Source organism: Marmota flaviventris, chromosome 4 (genome assembly GCF_047511675.1).
Source record: "Marmota flaviventris isolate mMarFla1 chromosome 4, mMarFla1.hap1, whole genome shotgun sequence".
NCBI lineage: Eukaryota > Metazoa > Chordata > Mammalia > Rodentia > Sciuridae > Marmota > Marmota flaviventris.
Window position 1 is genome coordinate 130587835 of NC_092501.1, and position 24965 is coordinate 130612799.

Here is a 24965-nt window from a genome sequence, read left to right on the forward strand (position 1 = left end):
AAAGGAATGAAAATGGTGCCCTAGAATGTATCTATTAAATATAAAAGAAGGCAGTAATTCAAGAATAGAGGAACAATTACATAATGTATAGAAACAAAAGAGATAGATGGCAGACATAAATCCTACTTTTTCAGTAATTATATTGAATGGGAATGCATTAAACACTCATTAAAAAGCAAAGATTCGCAGAATCGGGGGTAGGGGTCTATGCTCCAGCTGTATGCTATTTATAAGACACATGGTTTAGATTCAAACAGGTTGAAAGTAAAAGGATGAAAAAGATATTCCATACAAACAGTAGCTCAAGGAGAGCTAGAATGCCATACTAATTTCAGAGGAAATAGAGTTTAAGACAAAAAGAGATACATTGGGCAGGAGCTTGGTTTCCCAGCTAGATCCCCAGTGCCTGACCTGGTAGCATAGAATTGGTAGAATAAGAAGGTCCAATAAGAGGGTGCTGTTTCATGGCTCAGTGGTTTTTTTTTTTTTTTTTTTTTTTAGAACCTGATATTTACCCTGTCCTGCCGTGAGTATGAATGAGAAAGCAGTTTAGTGAGGGCAGATATGGCATTTGGTAATTGTCCCGTCATGAGGTTCAGGATGCTAAGGAGTGTCAAGGAACCAGGGCATGGTAGTTGCCATCATTGACGTGAGCTGCTTGTTGCCATGGTTTTTTGATTGTGCAAGGTGAAATTTTTATCTAATGACTTTTTTTCCATGTTTAGGGAAATATTTATATTTAAAACCTGCATTTTATGTAAAATCACTCAACTTTCAAAAATTGATATTAAATCAAGTTTTAAAAAATGAGCATATTGGGCTGGGGATGTGGCTCAAGCGGGTAGCACGCTAGTCTGGCATACGTGCGGCCCAGGTTCGATTCTCAGCGCCACATACAGACAAAGATGTTGTGTCCGCCGAGAACTAAAAAAAAAAAATTAAAAAAATTATCTCTCTCTCTCTCTCTTAAAAAAAAAAAAAAATGAGCATATCAAATAAAACCAATCTCTCAGTCTAATGATCGTTTCTTTGTTGATTGTTCCCTTTGCTATGGAGAAACTTTTAGTTTGATACAATGTCATTTGTCTGTTTTTGGTTTTGTTGCCTGTGCTTTTGGGTTCACATCCAAAATAATCTTTGATCAGAGCAAAAACTCTTTTGTTTTCTTCTAGTAGTTTCATAGTTCAAGCCTTACTTTAAGTCTTTAATCCATTTTGAGTTGACCTTATATATTAAGAGATAGGGGTGGGTGTAGTTTCATTCTTTTGCCTATGAATATACAGTTTTCCCAACACCATTTATTGAAAATACTGTCCTTTTCCCAGCATATGTTCGTGACTCCTTTGTCAAAAATAGGTTGGCTGCATGTTCTCATTTGGAACCTAAAAAAATTGATCTCCTAGAAACAGAGTAGAATTGTGGTCCCCAGAAACTGAGGGGTGGGGTGGGTAAGGAGAGGTTATTTAGTGGGATACAAAATTACCATTAGATAAGATAAATAAATCCTAGCATTTTTATAGCACAGTAAGGTGGCAACATTAACAATAATTTATTATGTGTTTTAAAATAGCTCAAAATGTTTGAGGTGACAGGAATGCTAATTACCCTGATTTGATCATCAAACATTGTATACATATATCAAAATATCATACTCTGTGTAGCCCATAAATATATACAATTATTGAGTATCAATTAAAAAAAATTTCTCTGCATTGGTTTTGGCCCAGGAACTAGCTAAAGATTTAGTTGGTAAAGTGAATATATAATTCCCTTGACCCCTTAACCATAAAAGCAGAGAACTAAGCAATTCCAAGGCACAGGAAGCCTTGCCAGACCTCCCCATCTAGATCTTCTATCATAAGGTTTCATATTCCTCGTATTGTTTTTCTTCTTGGCCGTTGTTACACTAACAGCTTACATTTCAGTGATTATTTGATTTAAAACCCGTTTCTTTCATGGGATTTGCATGAGCTCCATATGGATAGGGGCTGGGTCAATTTTTACTTGTCAGTAATGGATGAATTAATAAGTGACATAAATGTTTTCTCTAGTGAAGAGGGGCAAACCACCTGAGTACAGCATCTCACTAGCAATTCCATGTTGAAAGATTCAGTCCAACAGCAAGTTGTTTTGTCTGTGCCATGTGAGAGCAGATCCCAAATCATATTTCAGAGAACATTGGCATTTGCAGCATAATACATTAGTGTCCGTGTTTATTTGTAGTTAGTAATTTCAGAAGTTCTTATAGCTTGACATTTTAGGCTATAACTAATCCTCTGGTCTTACTGCTTTTCTTGAGAAAAATAAAAACACTACTACCCTTGGAGAATTATTAGAAACATATTTTTTAGACTTTTAGTATTTAAAATTTTTGATTAGTGTAGGCTCTGGAGGAATGGGGAAAACTGAAGGAGAATGTGTCAGGCTTACGAGATCCAGTAACTTTGGAAAAAAAAAGAAACAAAAAGTCAACGATAATTCATCAAGTTAAAATTGAAAGGTCTACTGTTATAGTGAAGCTAACACAGAAAGAGGTCACCTGGATCTTAAGATATATATGAAGGTTCATGATGCTGGGGGTGAGTTGGATGAGAATCAGCAGGAGGGGAAGGGAGGAAAACTACTCTTTAGTTTTTTGGAAAAATGTTAAACAGTGCTCAGCTTTATCTGGAAATAAGTTACAGAAAGAAAAATCTTAAAAGATTCTTAAAATTAAATCTGTATGGTTCCATTTATATAATATTGTTAAAATGGCAAAATGAATAGAGAAAACAGATTAATGGTCCGGGGGGAGGGATAGAGTAGAGAGCCCCATCAGTTTTTGCTTTATGCATTTTGAAGCCTTGTATTGGGTGCATATTTAGAAGTGTTATGTCCTTTGAGCTAATCCCTTCTATCATTATAAACTGGCCTTCTTAATCCCTGGTAATAGTCTTCTGTTATCAATTTAGTCACTTTCCTTTGGTTGGTATTAGCATGATAAGCACAATATAATCTTCCTTTTACTTTTATTCTACTTGTGTCTGTGACTCAAGTGTGTTTCTTGCAAGCAGCATATAGTTTTATCTCACCTTTTTTAAAATCCAGGCTGACCATGTCTGCGTTTAGTTGGGATGTTTAGACCTGACACGTGAATGTGATTGTTGATATGGTTGGGGGTGAGTCTGTCCTCCTGCTGTTTGTTTCCTGTTTGTCTCATCTGTTCTTTGTGCCTTTTACTCTTTCTCTATCTTCTTTTAGATTAAATATGTATTTTTTTTAGTTCTATTTCATCTCCTTTGTTGTCTTATTAGTAACAGCATTTTTTGTTTTTGTTTTATGTTTGTGATTGCCTTTGAGTTTATTGTACACACATTTAAATCATCACGTCTGCCTTCAAGCGATTTGATATTTGATATCAAGCGATATTCTATCACTTCACACATGGTATAAGACACTTAGAGGAGTATCCTTATGCTTCTTCCCTTCTGGCCTTGATACTATCGTTGTCATACATTTTATGCATACATATGTTATAAACCCCACAGTAAATTGTTCTTTTTGTTTAAAGAGTAATATTTAAAGACTATTTTTTATTTACCCCTGCAGTTACCATTACCTACTTTCTTGGTTTCTTTGTTTAGATTCTGATTTTCATCTGGTATCATAGTGTTTGCCAGAGGATTCTTTTAGCATTCTTTGTAGTGTGGGTATGTTGCTGATTTGCTTCAGCTCTTATATTTCTGAAAAAGTCTATTTTCTACCCTTGATTTTCAGGGGAGGTTTTATGGGATTGCAGTGTTTTATTTGAGTACTTTGCAGATGTTTCTCCATTGTCTTTAAGTTTGCATTGTTTTCACAAAAAAATTGCTGTCATTCCTTGTTTTGGTCTTCTGTACAAAATATGTCTTTTTTCTCTCTTTGGCTGCTTTTAAGATTTTTCTTTTTATTGCTGTTTTCAAACTACTAATTATGATGTATAGTTTTATTCTGATTCTTTTGTGGTTGAAATCACTGAGCTTCTTGGATGTGTGTGGTTACAATTTTCATAATTTGGAAACATTTCAGGCATACTTTTTTCAAATATTTTTCTGTTCTCCTTTTCCTTTCTTTTGAAAACTTTAATTAGGTGTAATTAGGTGTATATTATCTGTTTATTATGATAAGTTCTTGAATTTGTCCCATAGGTCACTGATCCTCGTCTTTTAAAAATTTTCTTTTTATGTTTTCATTTTAGACTTTGTTTCTCTGTCTTCAAATTCATTAATCTTCTGCCATTAATCCTATCTGATGTATTTTTCATCTCTAAAAAATCAGTTTGGTTTTTTAAAAAAATCTCCTATCTATACTTAACTTTTTGAGCATGAGAAATGCTGTTTCCAATGCCTTTGTAAATTCTCATGCGTGGTGTATAATATCAGTACCCCTCTTTCAATAATTGAGGTTTTGTTCCTCACCATCGGCCATATTTTTTTCACTTTGTTGAATGAATTTGATTCAGTGTCAAACATTGTGAATTTTACCTTTTTCAGTTCTATAAATATTCTTTAACTTCAGGAATAAGTTAAGTTACTTGGGAAGAGTTTGATCCATTTAGGTGTTGCTTTTAAAATTAGTTCGGCGAGACCAGAGCAGCATTTAATTTAGGTCTCCTCCTTCCCTACTACTGAGTTAACACCCTTTTGCGTACTCTACCTAATGCCCTGTGAATTATGAGGAACAGGAATAAGGGCAACTTAGAGGTGTGAGTGTGAGGTGCTGTTTTCCCTAATCTGTTCAGATGGTTTTCACCTGTCCCTTGGGTAGTTTCATCACATGCACACACTGATCAGTGTCTTGAGAACAGTGGTTTCCTATGTTTTGTGTGGTGTTTGTTTTGAGTTATTTCAAGTGGGAGAGTAAATGGAATTCTATCTACTGTATCTCAGTTGAAAGTAGAAATCTCAAAATCAGGTTGTCTTTTTCTTTACATATTTAATAGCAATGTTAGTTTTGGGAAAGAGTGGTATTTTAATCATGTATTAAAGCACTTCCTCAACGTGCTTGCTGTATCTAAGTGTATATAGATTCAAAATGGAGCAAAGGGAGTACAGACCATAGAGAATAAAAGCTCCCTTCCCTCCCCGTAGCTTTCTGTTTTACTCTTTTGGTAAACTGTTGCTGCATTGCCTTTCTAATCAGAATTTAAAAAGAGTTCCCCGAGTGTGCCATTCACAGTATATGAAAGATGTTATCAGTGATATTGTCTTATCTTTCTCTTTTGATCTGCATGATTAAAACTTTGACAGTCAAATATTGTAAAGGAAACAAAATGAGAGGACTTGTCTTACCAGATATTAAAATTAAATCCATAATCAATAAGAATTTGAGATACTTAGTAGATCAAAATGGAATGTCTTTAAACAGACCTAGAGATGTATTTTAAATATTTTTGCATAATGGTAATATTTTTATGATGAGTTTATTCAGTAGATGGTGTTGATACATCTGGCCAACCCTGAAAAAAGAATGCTTGATTTCCCCCCTCTATCTTATACCCAGATAGGTTAGAGATATTATTTAAAAATATTAGAAGAAAATACAGGTAATTCACATGCTTTTGAGGAAGAGAAAGCCTTTTAAGTATGACACAAAAGATATAAGCATATTGAAAAATAACGATCTGATTGCAAGAAGATTTCATATTTTTATATGGCAGAAAAGATTCATTATAAACAATTAAAAACAGAGTTAATATCCTTATAAAGACTCCTTTTAAGATTCCTCATAAAGTAAGGGGGGAGAAAAGGTGAATATTTTAACAGAAAAATGGCCAAAAGACATAATTCAGTAATGATGGAGGTAAAAAATATAAATGTCCAATAAATATTTATTTTAAGAATGTTCTGCACTCAAAAAATTAGACAATAAGAGAACAAACAACCCAATCAACAAATGGGCCAAGGACCTGAACAGACACTTCTCAGAGGAGGACATACAATCAATCAACAAGTACATGAAAAAATGCTCACCATCTCTAGCAGTCAGAGAAATGCAAATCAAAACCACTCTAAGATACCATCTCACTCCAGTTAGATTGGCAGCCATTATGAAGTCAAACAACAACAAGTGCTGGCGAGGATGTGGGGAAAAGGGTACACTTGTACATTGCTGGTGGGACTGCAAATTGGTGCAGCCAATTTGGAAAGCAGTATGGAGATTTCTTGGAAAGCTGGGAATGGAGCCACCATTTGACCCAGCTATTCCCCTCGGTCTATTCCCTAAAGACCTAAAAAGAGCATGCTACAGGGACACTGCTACATCGATGTTCATAGCAGCACAATTCACAATAGCAAGACTGTGGAACCAACCTAGATGCCCTTCAATAGATGAATGGATAAAAAAAAAATGTGGCATTTATACACAATGGAGTATTATTCTGCATTAAAAAATGACAAAATCATAGAATTTACAGGGAAATGGATGGCATTAGAGCAGATTATGCTAAGTGAAGCTAGCCAATCCCTAAAAAACAAATGCCAAATGTCTTCTTTGATATAAGGAGAGTAACTAAGAACAGAGTAGGGTCGAAGAGCATGAGAAGAAGATTAACATTAAACAGGGATGAGAGGTGGGAGGGAAAGGGAGAGAGAAGGGAAATTGCATGGAAATGGAAGGAGACCCTCAGAGTTATACAAAAGTACATACAAGAGGAAGTGAGGGGAAAGGGAAAAATAATACAAGGGGGACAAATGAATGTCAGTAGAGGGGGCAGAGAGAGAAGAGGGGAGGGGAGGGGAGGGGAGGGGTGATAGTAGAGGATAGGAAAGGCAGCAGAACACAACAGACACTAGTATGGCAATATGTAAATCAATGGATGTGTAACTGATGTGATTCTGCAATCTGTATATGGGGTAAAAATGGGAGCTCATAACCCACTTGAATCAAAGTGTGAAATATGATATATCAAGAACTATGTAATGTTTTGAACAGCCAACAATAAAAAATTAAAAAAAAAAAGAATGTTCTGCTTCATAATAATAGTATTAATGATAGCTGTCATTTATTTCTGTTTATTATGATAAGTGCTTTCTATAGATTACCTAGGTTAATTCTTTAAAAAGCACATGTCCTATTATCACCATCTTAGAAAAGGCGTTTGAACCAGGAGAGTAAAGTCACTTGCCCAAGGTGACAAAAGTTATATATAGCCCAGGCCATGTGACGCCAGAGCCTGAGCCTCATCACTTCCCAAACAGATAAATTAAAACTCCCCGAAATTCCACTGCAACTCCTGGAGAAACCGGTCATCAGCTTGTAAGTGATAAATTAAGTTAAAATTTAGGAAGGAAAACAGTGAAGTAGGTAAAATAAGAAGCAGATCAAGCATCTCTTAATTTTATGACCCCCATTTCTTTTCAGAATATTTAAAAGATGCTTCAAAGAAGACGAAAAGTGGCCTGATGTTTGTAAAATTGGTTAACCCTTGTTCAGGTGAGCTCTCCCTCCCTCCCTGTTCCTCAGATGCTGGTGTCCTGAATGTCCTTCTCCCTGTGGCTGGTGTGACTGATGAGTGCATGGACACATTTGGTACTGGTGCGTCTTCTTCCTAAACAGCTTTTAAAGTTAAGATGGCATCATGAGGTCACAAAAGCAAGCTGATGACATTTCCTAGTTTTCCTAGATAATTTCCCCTCGACATTTTTTGAAAAATTTCTTCTTATAGCTTTAATCCACAGAACTTTAAGGTCATCAGAAATGTTGGCAAAACAAAAAAGTAGCGTGTTTGAGTTCTTTCTGAAAACAGATGAATTTTCTTTGGCTTTCTTAAGCCAACTTTTCTTAGTAGTTATTCAATGTTAGCCTTCATTTATATTCATTTTATATTACAAAGTAAAATAAACAACCAAAGTAAAAAAGCAGAAGGCTTTTACTTGACATGCCAAGATTTTGATTAGTTTCATTTTTAACTGTACTTCCCTTATTTTATTCCTGCCAAAAAGTAGTATGTTGTTTTTTCTCCTGTCAGGGATGATTTTCTTTTTAATTAAAAGTATTGTACATTGAAGAGATTAATATTTTCTTGGATATCAGTTTTATTTTAACTTTACATTCAGCATATTTTCAGTTTTATCTTCTGATTTTTAGGCAAAAATATTAAAATATTCTGTACGTATGTAGTATAGTGATATTGGTGGTGTTTTTTTGAGTAGATACCTGATTCTTAGCAGATGAGAGCATTCTCCTGGTGCCCATAATGCTGGATAGTGAAATGAGGGAAAGCAAATGGGTAGTGCCTTATTGTTGGAGAGACATGATCAATAGAAGCAACAAGAGAGGTGAAAAAATTCATGACTTCCTCCAATGTTCTTTTCCCTAAAATGAAATTGAATGTAATTGGTGTCATGTTTAAGCCTAAGTTGAGGTGAGAAATGTTTGTTCAAGAGAAGTTTTGGGTAGCAGTACAGATTCTAAAGCATTTAACAAAAGCCAGATTTCTTCTAAAAATTTGGTTTTGTCTAATTATCATAGGAATAGAGGAACAAATGTTCTTATTTGCTACACTGGCAAGAAAAAATAAAGGCCAACATTTGCTGAGCACATACTATATGCTAAGTACTGTGTTATTTATGTTTTCTGGGTTTTTTAGCCCTTATTAAAAAAAAAAAAACTATGAGATAAGTGCAATATTGCCCCATTTTACAGATGTAGAAGGAGAGGCACAAAAAGGTTTATATAATTTCCCTAAGAGCGCATACCCAGCTCTTGGTGGAGACAAGTTCAGGCTCAGGGTCTTGACTCCAGAGATGGTACACCAGTTGGAAAGATTTTTTTTCTTCTTTTCATTAGTTGAAGAGATCAAACATGAATATATGAATGGGCTCCTACCCTCTTTTGAGAAGTAAACGAAAATCCTTTCAGCTTTTCGGTTGAGTGGGGCTTTAATTACTCCCTATATCTTGAAGCATATCCTTGTCTTCCCTATTTGGATTGACTTGTGGGGTAAGAGAACTTGGTTTCTGTGTTGATCCCTGTGTGTTGGGGCTGGGGGGGCGGGGGGCGGGGAACATGGTGCCCTGGAGACAGGGACCCATGTGGCAGCTCAGACCATCTAGCTGAACTCTTAGGGTTTGCTAATTTAGGAATGGCTTTCCTTCTCCCTGATCTGATGCAGAAAGTCTTTGTAGTAGTTAAGATAAATAACTTACACTTTTACTTTTTTTGATTTAAGTTCAGTAAAGATTATAGAGCTGGAAAATAAGCACTTGCATATAATAGCTCTAAGATTTTTCTGGGAGTCAGCGTGTATAGGATGTATCTATGTATGTTTATGCTCATATTAGTAGCAGTCCTCAGAACTGTAGGGCAGTATGTTTGATATGTGTATGAGTGGTGTGTGTGTGTGTGTGTGTGTGTGTGTGTGTGTATAAGAGAGAGAAAACTTACTTACATATAAAAACCAGATTTGTCTTCCAGGGGAAGGAGCCATTTACTTGTTCAATATGTGTCTACACCAGCTGTTTGAAATCAAAGTTTTCAAGGAAAAGCACCACTCTTGGTTTATAAATCAGTCAGTTCAATCAGGTAAGTGACTAATGTGAATATTTTCCAGTAACTAAGTATGTACTCTTGCTTTTCCACTCTTCACACCTGGGCTTATGGGTCCATCCACCTGGTTGGGAGTCTGGTCAATGGCATATCCTTCCTTGGCAGCAGAGCAGGGTTTAATCAAAGAGAAGGGAAAGATTATTAGTTATGTCTTTTTTAAATATATTTTTAATATTTTATTTTTTAGTTATAGGTGGACACAATATCTCTATTTCGTTTTTATGTGGTGCTGAGGATTGAACCAGTGCCTCACGTGTGCTAGGCAAGCGCTCTACACTGAACCCCAACCTCAATCCCAACCCCTATTACTTGTGTCTTTGATGCTAGGAAAGTTTAAACTAACCAGTGTTGTCTCCTAAAATGCTACCATATCCTCAGGCAGAAGTTAGATTACCTTTGTATCATGGAGTGCCTATCTCATTGACTGTAGACTTTCTTTTGAGGATCTTCAAGTTTTTAACATCATTTCTTTGAAACTGGATATTTGTATAGCTTCTAGACACTAGAATATAGCAACCTTAAAAAAATACTTTTCATATAAATTACTGCCCCCCTGTGTTACTCAGGTTTCCATTACTGTAATGAATACCTGAGATAATCAGCTCATAAAAAGAGAAGGTTTATTTTGGCTCAGTTTTGGAAGTTTCCATCCATGATTGGTTGGCCCTGTTGCTTTGGGCCTTTAACAAGGCAGAACATCATGGTAATAGCATGTGACAAAACTGCTCAGCTCATGGACAGAAACAAAAGAAAAATTGGAAGAAGTGGAGGCTGAGTTCCCACAGTTCCCTTTGAGGGAATACCCACAATAACCCAAGACTGCCCACAAAAAACCTGGAAGATTCTGTAATTTCCCAGTAGTGGCACTCTGGGGCTCAAGCCTTTAACACATGGGCCTTTAGGGGACATTGCAGATTCAAATGATAGGATGCCCAACCCCCCCCCCCCCCCCCCCCCACACACACACACACACCTCACCACCAAGCTCTAGATTCAGAGGGAGAAAGGGTACCAAGAGAGCTGTGTTCTGACCCCTGTTCTGGGGCGCGTTGGGGTCCAGCAGTGGTTGGGTATATGAGGCATTGTGCATTTCTTCTGCCCACTTTCATTGCTTCTTTTTTTACCCCCTAATTATTTATTTTTAGTTATACATGAAAATAGAATTTATTTTGACATAATTATAGAAGCATGAAATACAGTTTGTTCTAATTCAGTCCCCAGGCCTTCCGCTCCCTTCCTCCCACCTCTTGTTCACCTCCCTCTACTCCATTGATCTTTTTTTTCTTTTTTTAAACTGATATCTTCAAGATACACATGGTGAGATTCATTGTGGTGTATTTATATATGTACATAGGAAAGTTAGGTCAGAGTCATCCCACTGTCTTTCCCTATCCCATCCTTTCTCCCTTCCTTTCATTCTCATTTGACTTTTGACTTTTGGACTAGCTTATTTCACTTAGCATGATAGACTCCAGTTCCATCCATTTACTGGCAAATGCCATAATATCATTTTTTTTTATGGCTGAGTAATACTCCATTGTGTGTATATATACCATTTTCTTTACCATTGATCTGTTAAAGGGCACTTAGGTTGGTTCTCTAGTTTGGCTGTTATGAATTGTGCTTCTATAAACATTGATGAGGCTGTGTCATTGTTGCATGTTCATTTTAAATTTTTTAGATATAAACCAAGGAGTGGGATAGTGCGTCAAATAGTGGTTCCATTCCTAGTTTTTTGAGGAATCTCCATACTGCTTTCCAGAGTAATTTGCACCAATTTGCAGTCCCACCAACAATGTGTGAATGCACCTTTTCTCCCACATGCTCCCTAACATTTATTGTTACTTCTGTTCTTGATAATTGCCATTCTGATTGGAGTGAGATGGAATCTCAGTGTAGTTTTAATTTGCATTTTTCTAATTTCTAGAGATATTGAACATTTTTTCATATATTTGTTGACCATTAGTATATTTCCTGTTGAGCAGTGTCTGTTTAATTCCTTTGCCTATTTATTGATCATGTTTTTTGTTTTTTTTTGTGTGTGTTAGATTTTTTTTAGTTCTTTGTATATCCTGGATATTAATGCTCTGAAGAGCAGGTAGCAAAGATTTTCTCCCATTCTGTAGCTTTCTCTGCACACTCTTGATTGTTTTCTTTGCTGTGAAAAAGCTTTTTAATTTGATGCCATTCCATTTATTGATTTACTTCTTGTACTTTAGGAATCTTTTTAAGAAAGTCAGTTTCTGAGCTGACATGTTAGAGTGTTAGGCCTGCATTTTCTTCTAGCAGGTCCAAGATTTCTGGTTTAATTTCTAGGTGTTTGATCCAATTTGAATCGAATTTTTGTGCAGGGTGAGAGATGGGGTTAAATTTTATTCTGCTACATATGAATTTCCAGTTTTTCCAACACCATTTGTTAATAGGCTATCTTTTCACCAATGTATGTTTTTGGCATCTTTGTCTAGTATGAGATAACTGCATTTATGTGGGTTTGTCTCTATCTTCTGGTCTGTTCCATTGCTCTTCTGCCTGTTTGGGTACTCTGACTGCTTTTTAAGAGTGCTTTCTGTTGGCTCTGTGTTACCACTGAGTGCTAAGATACACAGGCCATTTTTGTCCACCTTCTAAGACATTCCCGAAGAAGGATTTGTTGCTTTGATTAGTTTTGCATACCTATTTCCATGAGGAAATTGAAGCAGTTTTTAGTTGAGCAAATGCAATGGTAGTTTGTGTGTAGCCTAGAGGGTGGAGAGTACTCCCTTTTCATTGTTGTTGATGTGTATATTCATTTGGCAGTATGTGAGAGTTAGGGTTTCTAATGTAACACACTTGCCGTCAAATGTAGCTGAGAGACACAGAACACAGGAAAATATTGGGCAGCCGTGATTGCTCATCTATCTTGGATGTCTTGAGTTGGTACTCACTTTTTTCTTTCCTTTATTTTTAATAGACTGGTTTTTTTTCTTTACAACAAATTTATCTTCACATCACAACAAATTTATTTCACATGCATTTTTTTTTTTTTTTTTTTTTTTTACCATTGTCTTCTTTTTAAACTTAATTCTAAAGAAAAGAACTGTTTTTAAGAATAGCCACCAAGATGTCACTGTTCGATCTGGAAACCTGTTTCTAATTTCTGCATATAATGGATACCTCATATAAGGTTAACTTAAAACTTATGGTTTTATGAGCTTTCACTTTTCAAAATAATTAAATAGTGTCATAACATAAAACTGCTTCTTTGAATTTTTTTTGTTCTGTACCATGAAAGGACATGGGGAAAATTTACTATGAATTTTTTTCCTTACTATGAAATGGATTCTCATATATATATGTGTGTGCATATGTGTAGATATATGTGTAGATATATGTGTATGTATATATACATATATATGAATCCTTACTTTAAATTATAAATATATGTATATTTATATATATTTTTGATCTAAACTATAAATATATATTCATGGTTTAGGGTTAGGATTTCTTGTCTTTATAGGTAGGTTGCTCAATTAGAAAATAAATGTAAGTACACATGTTTCCTGAAACCAAAATAAAACAGTTGGGCAGGGGTAAGTGAATCGTTTATTGTTTTGAATTTGTTTATTTTGATGAAAATACTTCCTCCAAAGCAGTTCTGTGGAAGGGTGGGAGGGAGTTGTCTGGGATCCTTGGAGGGGAGTTCAATAGAGGAAAGAGAAGCAGGAGCCTTTTTTGTGATTGCCTGTTTCCTTCAGCCAGAGAGTGGGATTTTGGGTTTGTTCAAGCCGATTGCTACCATTTTGCCTTTTGCTTTGGGGGCAGGGGTTGGTATTGGATCTGGGTTAGTGAAGTGCCTGATGAGCTTTGAGCCCCCAGGCCCAGAAGAAGCTGTCCCAAGAGAATAACAGTGCTTTCCCAGGGCTTCCTTTTCAAAAGCACAGGAAATTACTTTTTACTGGAGCTTTATAGATAGATTTATATGAGTTTCCCAATGTTTGCCTGGTTTAGGTTCCCTCTGTGCTACCCCCACCTCTACTTTCTTTGGGGATGGAAGGCTTTATAAAATACGAATTCTGAAAAAGAAATGGAAAGTTAAAATCAGATTTCAGTGTCTTAGCTCCATTCTTCACACAGGGATTTGCAACTTTTTGAAGTAAAATCTGGTGGAGCATATTCTGCCTTTTGAGACTGTTTGAACGTGAAAGAAGCAAGATTTAAGGTAGAAATGTAAAGATTTTTGTAAGAAATTTGTGAAATCTGTGATTGAAAAAAATGACAGCCTTCAAATTGAGGCATCTCTTGCCACTTGTTGCACTAAGGCTTGGTAGGATGAGCTGTCACACGTGTTACTAAATCAGTAAATTTCTTTGACCTGTATAAGAAGACCTTTTGGATTGGGGATTTCACATGTGTTTGTCAGTGAATGATTCTCACCTTGAGGTCAGCAGGAATTCACCAGCTTGCCTTCCTGAGCCCTACTGTTCTTTTAACCTTTAGGAGGTCTCCTGCACTTCGCCACACCCATGGACCCCCTGTTTTTGCTCCTCCACTACCTCATACTGGCCAACAAACAGGTGAGTTTCCCAGTGGGGGTCATCTATAATGACCTCATCTTCCTGCTCTCCTTTTCAAATGTAGATTCCCTGCACTTCCGGTTTAATTTGGTAAGTGTGGAGGGTATGTATCCTGTGTGCTAGGACAGGTCAGAGCACCCACACACAGGCCTAGAAGCAGCGCTGCAATCTTGATCCAGTTTGATATTAGCTTGCCCATCACTTCTGAATTGCTTAGCTCACAGTGCTCTGTGCCTTACTGGTTGACAAAGCCTGACACTGAAAACATTTATCATTAAGTGCCCAGATACACGTAAAAATTGACCACCAGCTTTAGGAGAAGAAGGGTTTATCTTCTGTGAGACTGTGATATAGGGACATATCTAATGAAAGCTTATTGAGGAAGATATAGTTGAGACTTAAGAAATTCCAGATAGATAAAATTTACCCTTGTAATAGAAAGACAGAGTTTACAAAAAATATTAGTTTCAACCTAAAGTTCTGAAACATTTTGGTCTCATAATATGTTCACACTTATTAAGGGTTTCCAAAAGCTTATGTTTTTATGAGCTCTAATTATCAATATTTACTATATTAGGAATTAAAACTGACATAAATAACACATTTTTAATGAAACAAACAACAAAATTTAATAAGGCATGTGGCAGTGTTTTTAATGGCTGGCTTAAAAGAAGATCACTGAATTCTCATGTCTGTTTATATATTCAGCCTGTTTATTGTTTTGGTGGAACTGTGTGAAGAATATGTGGCCTCACACAGAGATATAATCAGAACAGGGAGGAAAGGGCATGATAGCCTTTTAAGATAATTGTGGATATTTTTCTCTGATATTACTTCAAAAATCAATAAGGAGTAGTTTCTTTTCTTTTTTTTTTTTTAAAGAGAGAGAATTTTTTTAATATTTATTTTTTTAGTTTTTGGTGGACACAACATCTTTATTTTATTTTTATGTGGTGCTGAGGATCGAACCCAGCACCCCGCGCATGCCAGGCGAGCGCGCTACCACTTGAGCCACATCCCCAGTCCCAGGAGAAGTTTCTTAAAGGTTAGTCATAAAGTGGAATCTGAACCCTTGTCAATGATCCTTCCATGCTGTCTTACATTAAAATCCATTGGTTTGTTTTTCACTTAGCATGGATCTTTTTTTATAACATCATGTTTTGGTTTATTTGAAAAATATTGGTTCACTGAGTTATATAAATCTTCCAAATGTTAATACATCCCAGTTTATACATACACACCCTTTGTAAATGTCTTACTTCAATTTGGTTTCTGTAACACCTGAAAGTGGATAATTTTATAAGCAAAAGAGGTTTACTTTGGTTTAGGGTTCTCAAGGCTGGGAATTCAAAGAGCATGGCACTAGTCAAGGTCTTATGTTCCTTTAACTCATGGTGAAAATAGAAAGGCAAACATATTTGCAGAAGAAAGAACATGAGGGATAAACTTGCTCTTGTAATAACTAATCTAGTCCTTTGAACTCACTCATGTAAGAAAGGATTAATCTGTTCATGAGGGCTCCACCCCCAAACAGCTCCCATGAGCCCCAATGGCAAGCAGATTCCATATTCATATCATATCAGTTACTACCATCAAAAAAATCCTTGAAGTATTGAGAAGCTGTGATAGTGGGAGATACAAGTTTTCCACAGTTCTGATTTTTGCCTGAAAGTTCAAGTTTTATTATAGGCTACAAGTGCTTTCTTTCCCTTGAAGTGATGAGCTTGCATCACTCATGTTCTTCTGCTCAATACCTGAGTCCAAACTGACTTATAGTGGGTTTTCAAGTATAAGTAATATCCATGAGTAAGTGGTTAGTTTTGTAATTAGTAAAGCTAAGAAGAATTAAACTTAACTGAGAAGAATAGTGGTCTGGATTCTGTGTGTGTGTGTGTGTGTGTGTGTGTGTGTGTGTGTGTGTGTGCTGGATTCTTATGGTCTACAGTTTTCTTCTTTTGGTACCCAGGCTTTATGGACTTAACTAGCTGAGCCTGGCTTAGCCTGAGTACACCTTCATTTATGTATCCCTCTAGCATTCTCTCTCTCTCTCTCTCTCTCTCTCTCTCTCTCTCATTCTTCCTCTTAATTTGGAAGCATTATCTGACAGCACTAACAGGAGTGGATTTACTTTTGAATTTTTCTTTAAGTGGCTGGGTTTTCTTTCTTCAGCTGTGGAATGAGGATGGAGAGGCCGAGGAATGTTCTGGGCCCATCTGGGCTGGTTCCAGGCCTGTGTGATGGTGGGGCTGCTGCTCTGGGGCTCTTCTTCAAGTTGAGTGGTTGGACCAGCCCTAGGCAATCACTATCATCTTTGCAAGTTTCTGTGGCTTCATGTACTTTTCTAGAATTTTGTTTCTTGTTTCGTATGGTGACTGTACCCCTGGGGTAGGGTGCTTGCTGCTTGGAAACCAAGTGCTCAGAAGAGCTTCTTAAAGGGAGCCCTGCATCAGTCCTAGAACCTGTCCCCATTTAGGGGTTTCTTAGATGGGACAGAGGCTCTGAACTAAGTTGCAGGGACAGACCATGAGATATGTCTTTTTCTCTTTTCGTGTGTGTTTTGGCTGGGATGCTTGCATTGTAACTGACCAAAGTGTTTTTTCCAGGGAAAGTTTCAGCCTCTAGATCAGGTGGTGGTGGATGATGCATTTCCGAATTGTGTCTTGTTGCTGAAACTTCCTGAACTTGAGAAAGTACTTCACCACGTGACAGAGGAAAAAGGTATGGTATGTGGGCCTTGGAAGTCAGGCAGAAAGACTGGGCCTTTCTCAGAACATGTAGCTGCTTAAAGCCTCCCTAGCTGTAATGCCCATTCTGTGTCAGTGGAAGACAAAGTGTTACTCAGATGGGCTTCCAGTCGTCAGTACCCCTCCTGGGTCCCATCGGATTGTTCATTCTCTGGAATTATGCCCACTGAAATCTTCTGGCCTCCTCCACAGCCAGAAATCACAAAACATGGCTTTAGTCTCAGTTCTTTGAAGTAGCTTTGTGACTAAAGGCAAGTCAACTGCTTTCTGCTTCAGATTTTTCATTTGTTAAATTATATAAAACGACTGTTAGTGATCCAAGGGGTATTTGAGTACCTAATGAGAAGCAAATGTTGAATATTAGTGCTGGGCTTTGGGAACAAATAAGACACTGTCCCTTCCCTCACTTTTCTTTGAGTCTGATGGGGCAAGCAACAAGCAGAGCAGTGACAAGACAGTGATGGAAGTAACTGTGTGTTTCCTGGGGATGCACAGGCCCCATATGGGTTGGGTGGGGTACAGGTGGGTGAATACCGTGTTGCTTTCCAGGGGGAGGTGACCTAAGTGGAGTCCCGAAGGATAAGTCAGAGCAGCAGTATAGCAAAGGCATGGATATATGGAAAAGGTTGTCCTGTTTAGGTGGTTCCATGAAATTCATTACATCTGGGAAGGTTTGGGGCTGTAAGGAATGGGGTAGGAATGCTGGGCACGGGTTCAGATAGGGAACGTTGTATGCATCTGGTGGTGGCCCATCTCTGAACTTTTCACCAAGACAGTGCTACCGTGTGGAGAATATATTCAAGAAGCCAAGGCCAGGTCCACAAGGGCTGTTGCAGTGATCTAGACAGAATATCACGAGAGCCTGAGCTTAGGAGGAACTGCAATTTAGGGGGAAAACTAGCCACATCAGGTGACTGAATGGTGGTCAGGGAAAAGAAAGAGTAAGAATGGCTTCTAGGTTTATGTCTTGACCAAGAGGATGTATAGTGCTGGCATCCTGGAGGCAGGGAACAGGGGCTGGAGGAGTAGGCGAGGGAACAAAGAGGTGAATTCTAGATATTACTCTTGAGTTTTGAGAAGAGGAGGTGAGGCATTGTGTGTCAGGTTAAACAAGTTTTGTGTTTTAATGGGTTAAAAAACACTATACACACTTAGCACCAGGGTTTCAAATAATCATCCAAGTAGTTTCAGGGTTAATCTGGAAACATAATGTGAGAACCAGAACAACAGGCCAAGAGGCTATTGCCATCTGGGGTCATAGATGGTTTGTTAACAATGGCAGTTCTTCTGGGACCAAGAAAGTGGTGATTCCAAGAAGTGTAAGCTTACAGTGGGAAGGGGAAAGCCTCACTGGTTGCATTTCATGTTTGAGAGGCTACTGATTCTTACTTGGCCCTGTTTGGGGATCCAGTTTGGATCTGAGGGCTGCATGGAGCCAATGTTTTATCAAAGCAGCCCCCTCAAAGGCGTTCCTGATGCTGAGCTTGGCAGGGGACAGCATCTTTTTGTGGGTGACAAATGAAGTAGACCATAACCATTTTTGAAAACTAAAGTAATAAAGAAAATAGAATTACAAGTCATTTTAATTTTTGTTACTTTAACATGAGTTGAAGATGCAATGAAGTTGTTATCCAGGATTCTGCCATGGGATGTGTAAAAGCAGTCAACTTAAAGCAATATCCGGAAACAAGATTCTGAAACAGTATCAATGCCTCTGCGTTTGTTCACTTCGAGTCTCTGCCCTCTCCCAGCCTGGGCATTAGCTGCATCACTGTGTGGACTTTGGTCCCAATCTCCGTCTCTTCTCAATTTTGCCTGACTTTTAAAAGATTTGCACTTCCATTTTTCAAAGTGGCTATATTATTAGCCTTTATATAAGTATGTAAGTCAGATTTCTAAAGTCCCAGTCCTCAAGTTTCTCTTTCTTTGTTATTAAGTGATGGTAAGGGAAAGCAAAATATTTTCAGATTAAATGTCCTACAGTAAAAGATACGTGCAGTGCCCAGAGGTTTGGTAGTTTACTTATAATCCGATTCTACCTTTAATGAACTCCATTTTATAAATTTGAAATAATGGAAAGTTTAAAAGCAAAACCAAAAAAAAAAAAAAATTAAGAATAGGGAGGAAAAATTAAAAAGAAGTGAGATTCTCCATGCCTCATCCATCAGAATACTTGAGTATAAGCAACCCTACAACATGTTCTTCATCCCTTCATCCAAAATATAAATATATGAAATATTTTTCTTTATGTGAGGTCTGTGTACAGGACAGTGTACTCAGATGAATGTCTTTTTCCATGAAGATCAACAGGGGAAAGCCCAGCATTCTGAGGTTTACCACTGGTTGTTATAGGCTGTCCACAGAGAGAAGGGTAGAGGATCTGCACTACAGCAGGAGGTGGTGCTTATGGTTTTTCATATATTACTTAATCATCGCAGTAAGGCCCTTTCATTGTTATTATAATCTGCATTTTTAAAAATGAGGAAACTAAGTGTTAGAGAGTTAAGTAACTTGTATGACATCACAGAACATGAAGTAGCAGAACCAGGATTAAAGATAAACTTATGTATTAATAAATTAAAGAACTGATAGTGACACTTGCTGTTCTTTCTTAGAGCTATGAAGTACTTCCAGGATACTCTGTTAGAGTCTTTAGAGAGTGTCTCTTGTAAAAACAGAAAACACATTTTTTCTTTTAAAATCTTTGTATCCCCTCTTAATGATTTTGCTTTGTATGGCAAAAAGATAAGAAAGGAGACAGAAATGGAATAGCTTAAGGAGCAGACAGTCCTCACCCCTGCAGTGATCGTTCTTATTTTCACGCACTGTCCTCCAGGTCATCATAGTGATTGTATTGAAGACTGGCTGCTTAAAGTTTGGTTCCCCCTGATAAATAAGCCCAGCCACTGCTGCTGGTGCTCTGAACGATGAAGGCCGTGACCTTAGCCTTGCCTGCTTCATTAGTAATGGAAAGGCTCTACTTGCTCGCTCTAGGGCCCAGAGCACGTTTCTTGCCAAAGAAGCTCACATTCAGTGGAGAGATGACACGGGAGAGGACTAATACGGGGTCATGGACTTTGCCTTGAACGTAACACTCTGCTTCATGTTGCAAGCCAGAGCTGCATTGCACTGTCTGATGCAATTAATGGGAAGAGCCAGGAAAACTTACCTGATTAAAATTCCCCAAGTGCAGTTGCCAAGTTTCTATCCCCAGAAGACAGGGGAGAAGAGGAGGGCTGAGTTTCTCAGTTATGGAAAACATTGAGAAAGCAGAAGTGAAAATCTGCTCTAGGCAGTTTATTCAACAATACATCAGGGAAATTCAGGTTTGTGAACTGATTACCCAATTGCTGAACATGTTATTTAATTGTAGACTCATTTTTATTCCATCTTTATTTTGTAAACCCAGTATTTCCAGATGTTTGAGGCCAGTTTTATAAGTACCAGACACATAAGGGAAAAAACCCATCCAGTGTGTGCACATACTGTCCAACTTTCTAACTCTCACAAATATTAAGTTTAGGACATGGATGAACATGCTATGCTATTTTTCATAATTATGGGCCGCCTGTGGTCTTCATGAATATCTGAGATCTCCTTGTTTTTAGAAATTTACAAATTTCAAAATTAAGCTGTAGTTTATACACTGGATCTGTGTAGTATTCTGGGACATAGTGATCATCACTGGGGGGTATGTTCTGAGAAATGTGCCGTTAGCTGATTTCATTTTTGCATGAACATCGTAGAGCGCGCTTCCACAAACAGGTGGTGTAGCCTACTGTACACTTGGGCTATTGGTATACCCTGTTGATCCTGGGCTACAAATCTGTACACCATGTTACTGTAGTGACTGCTGTAAGCAGTAGTAACAGGATGGTAAGTATTGGTATGTAGAAATATAAATCAAGTACAGTAAAAATATAGTATAAATTTTTAAAAACTGTTACACCTCTACCGGGCACTAACTCTGCATGGAAATTGCAGGCCTGGAGGGTGCTCCGGGTGAGTCAGTGAATCAGTGAATGGTGACTGAATGTGAAAACCTAGGACGTCCCTGTACATTGTTGAGACTTTACTGATACTGTGCACTTAGGCTACCCTAAATTTATTTTTAAATCATTTTATTTTTTCAATAATATATTAGTCTTAGCTTACTGTAACTACTTTATAAACTTCTTAATTTTTTTAACTTTTTACTTATAATAGCTTAAAATACAAACCTATCATATAGCCTCAAAAAAAAAAAAAAAGGATCTTTCTTTGCATCCTTGTTCTGTGAGCTTTCTTTAGTTGTTGCTCTTGTTCTCTTCTTCTTCTTTTTTAATTGTGTTAAAAATTAAGATGCAAACACACACTAGCATAGGCTTACTTAGGGTCATGATCATCAGTATCACTTCTGCCACCTCTACATTTGGGCCCACTGGAACTTCTTCAGGCACAATAACACAGATTGCCAATCCCCTGTGATAGCAGTCCTTTTGGAATCCCTCTAAAGGACTTGCCTGTGGCTTTGTACAATTAACTTTTCTTTTTTTAAAACAATCCAGAATACACTAAAATAACAATAAAACGGATGAATCTCACAGAAATTTTGTTGAGCAAAAGAAGATGAACACAAAAAAGTACACACTATATGATTCCATTTCTAAGAAGTTTCAGAATAAAGTAAGAACCAGTCTATAAAGATAGCTCAGTGGTTCCCGGTGGTCTGGGGAGGGCTGGGATAATTGATTACAGAAAGGTTCAAGGGAACTTATGGACATGATGAGTACATGACTGCATTTATTTCTCAACACGCGTCCCATTGTACACTTAAAGTGGATATGTTCATTATATAAATAAAGTTGATTTTTTTTTTTTTAAAATGTACTTACTAATCCAGCACTAGAAGCCAGGCCTCCTGATTTTTGACTCAGTAATTTTTTTTTCCCTCCCCCATGTCAAGATAAGGTTGACTCCTTCATTCTCCATACTTCCCGTCGCCTTGGGATCAGGTGCTGTAGTGTGGGAGGCAAGGCAGCCTGGGCAGCCAGGAGGCTAGTTTGGGAAGATGACCAGTTTAGCTTCAGACATGTTGAGCCTTGGCTCAGGGCTTTATGTTTGCTATTTGCTAGCTGAGCTTGTTTAAAGTCTTGTTGAACTAGGATATAAAGCCTCTCCAGGAGAACGGTGCAGTTGACCTTGGAGAAGGGCAAAGGAGAGCTGGAAAAAGATTTAGAGAAATCATCAGAGAAAACCAAAGGAAAGCAGTTTTGTGGCTACCCTTCTGGAGAGGTCTTTCCCACAGAGAATAGGGAGGACAGAAGTTCCTAGGGGAGCATGTAGATCTCATTGTCCTTGGTAAAATGAGCATCAGATCCATAGCTGAAAGGTCAGCTTGGATGGGAATGCAGTGCCGCTTCTTAATTGCTAGTGACTTTGGACAATTTACTTTAGGTCACTCAAACCTGGTTTTCTGTGATGAGTACAAATAAAGCTTTTCACTTGAAATCCATTCTGCCCATCAATGAGAAAATGTATGTGAAGAGCCTGAATAAATGTTAGTTTTCTGACACATAATTGACAAATATCAACTGTCATCATTTTTGCTTAGCTGATATCAACTATTTTCTATTCGGCAGGCATTGTGCCTTAGGGTTTGTAGGGACTATTCCATTGCACGCTCAAAATAACCCTTGCTTTACACCTTGAGAAAACAGGTTTTGAGAATGAAGTGGCTTCTCAAGGTAACAACACATACTGGTGTTTGTGTGAGCCCTGGAAGTATGTATGGCTTAGTCTGTATTTTTGACTTCTTCTGAGAGACCATTTCCAAGAGGGACAGGAGAGGTCTGCCTAGGTGATTCAGGGAGTGTGAGCCAAGAACAAAAACTATGTAAGTTGTAGTTCTTGTAGCATTTTGGAGGTAGGAACAAGAGAGGTAAAGAGCAGAGACAGGTGGGATTTCTTAGGACAGACTTGAGCACTGAATTTTGTTAGTGAGTCTTGATGCAGGTGATGAATGGAACTTCTAAAGGCCATTCAACAGTGTACACTTATTGGGTGAGCTATGTCCTGTTAAATTTCCCCTGATGTCCTGATCGAGATATTGTCTCCAGGGAAACTGAATCCAGTCTTGCTTCTGTAGCGGGCTGTTTTTCTAGGCTATCCTGGCTTCAGGAGAGCAGAAATCCTCCTACTTCTGATGGAATATCATATGCAACTGTCCCTCCTTCAGTGACACATACTCAGGAGACAGGTGCAAAGGTTTAGCTCCCACTCCATCTTCATTTTGACCACTACAGGCAGAAATGGGGAGGAAATGCACAGAGACTAGGGGAGGAAATGCACAGAGACTAGGGCAGGGGTCCTCCAGCCTTTCTTCCATTCAAACCATTTGGATTGCAGAAAACTATCCCTGAATAAGCAGTTTCCATTTCCCGTGATATGGAGGGGAGGAAGGGGAAGTATCATGCTGTATAGCTCACAGATGGTTGGTCTGCACTGGCCTTAAAGTTTCCAGTAGCCATAAAGATGACTCCTATATGGTCATAAAGGAGGCTGGAGTGGGAGAGCTGCCCTTGCTAACCACACAGGAAGAAGAAATCCCAAGGACTAAACGTGTTATGGAGGAAATCCTGGTTTAATGACGTAGCGTATGAAGCTAGGTGGATTGTGAGGAGAAGTATAATTTCTAACAGTCAGAACTTTTATATCCATAAAGGGCCAAGTTGAGCCTACCATAAATCTCAATTCCCCTGAAATATCTATGACTATGTTAGTAATACTTTAAAAGAAGCATATATCCGTTGCTGCACCAATTCCACCAGGGCAGCACTGAGTAGTTAAGATGTTTTTGTTTCTTTTGCCCCTGAACATGGACCTTCACAGGCATCTGCCTGATTTTAGTGTTTTTATCCCTCCCACCCCCCGCAGGTTTTTTATTTTAGAAAGGAAAGTCTTTCTTTGAAAACATTGAGGTGAACTTAAAATTAATTCAGAAAAATTGAGATTATTTAGCATGTTAGATTGCTGCGTTTTAAAAATTACCTTTTTTACAGTGTTGTTTGTATAACTTGAGGGTTTTTAAAAATTCATACTCATTCTGTGATTACATCACTTCTGAGGTACCTAAACTCTGGGAGTTTTTAAAAAAAAGTCTCAAGTATGTTCTCCGGTTTATAGGTTGGGCTTTTCAACAATGTATTATGAAAAATTTTAAATTATTGTATGTGATGTTACCTTGAGCTTTTTTGTTTGTTTGTTTGTTTTGTTTTTTAACTCACTGTACTAAGGGTTTTTTTCCCCCATTAATCCAGAAATAGGCAACAAGAAATATTACAAGTATAGCAAAGAGAAGACATTGAAGTGGCTGGAAAAAAAGGTATAGTACCTCTCTAGTGTCTTGTGATAAAACAAAAAAACAAAAAACAAAAAAAAACTCTATATCCAAAGACCATCCTATATATGTAGTGAAAATGGGAAAACTGTATAAAGATATCCAAGACTGAAAAGAAACTTGGTATTTTTATTTGACCTGAATCCTCATTTCTTCTGGTCCTAAATGAAAGAGTTTCTGGCTGTTGATTAGTACAGATTTGAATCTTCCAAGCCAGACAGTGCAGGCCTCTTCACTGCTGTTAGCTGCACAGGTATCTCCAAGGTGGTGTTGCTCACATAGCCAGGCAAGAGATGGCAGGAGAAAGCTGTTCAAGCTTAGAGAAAGTTAGTCCACTCTAAGTGTCCAAATGCTGAAGAAGGATCATGGCAAACCGTATGTCTTAGTGATTTTGACCTAATCTAAGGTCCAGGGCAGTATTTTTAAAATTGATTTAGGAACATCACAACCAGTATTTCTCTTGGAATGGAGCAGGACAGAATGAATTAGGACAAGACAGAATGGGTTCATATATATAGCCCAGAGTACAAGTAAATGTTAAGGATGACTCTATGAAATGTATTCTTGTATATGTGTTTGATGTCAAATTGCTGTATATTTCTTACTGTGGGTTGTAGTTAAAAAAAAATAAATTGCCACTGGTCTAAGGAAAGTATCATGTACTTTCACATGGATTAAGAATCTTAGTTTTTACAAGATCAGTGCGGACCAGTAGTTATA

General features: G+C 37.7%; 1 protein-coding gene across 7 annotated transcripts in view; it reads left to right on the forward strand.

Annotated features, from left to right (window-relative positions):
* Rnaseh2b (ribonuclease H2 subunit B) overlaps positions 1-24965 on the forward strand; it is an 86650-nt gene that overhangs the window by 13450 nt on the left and 48235 nt on the right. For 5 of the 7 annotated variants that reach the window (XR_003581800.2, XM_071611519.1, XM_027928817.2 and 2 more), the window contains exons 2-6: positions 7381-7452; positions 9436-9543; positions 14047-14123; positions 16727-16841; positions 24166-24230. Coding sequence is in view for 6 of the 7 variants with exons in the window: in XM_071611519.1 (XP_071467620.1) it covers positions 7381-7452; positions 9436-9543; positions 14047-14123; positions 16727-16841; positions 24166-24230 (437 nt within the window). In the remaining variant the exon portion in view is untranslated. Of the gene's footprint in view, positions 1-7374; positions 7453-8854; positions 8962-9422; positions 9544-14046; positions 14124-16726; positions 16842-24165; positions 24231-24965 lie in introns of those variants that run through there. The other 2 variants (XM_071611517.1, XM_071611518.1) reach the window with 2 other exon arrangements.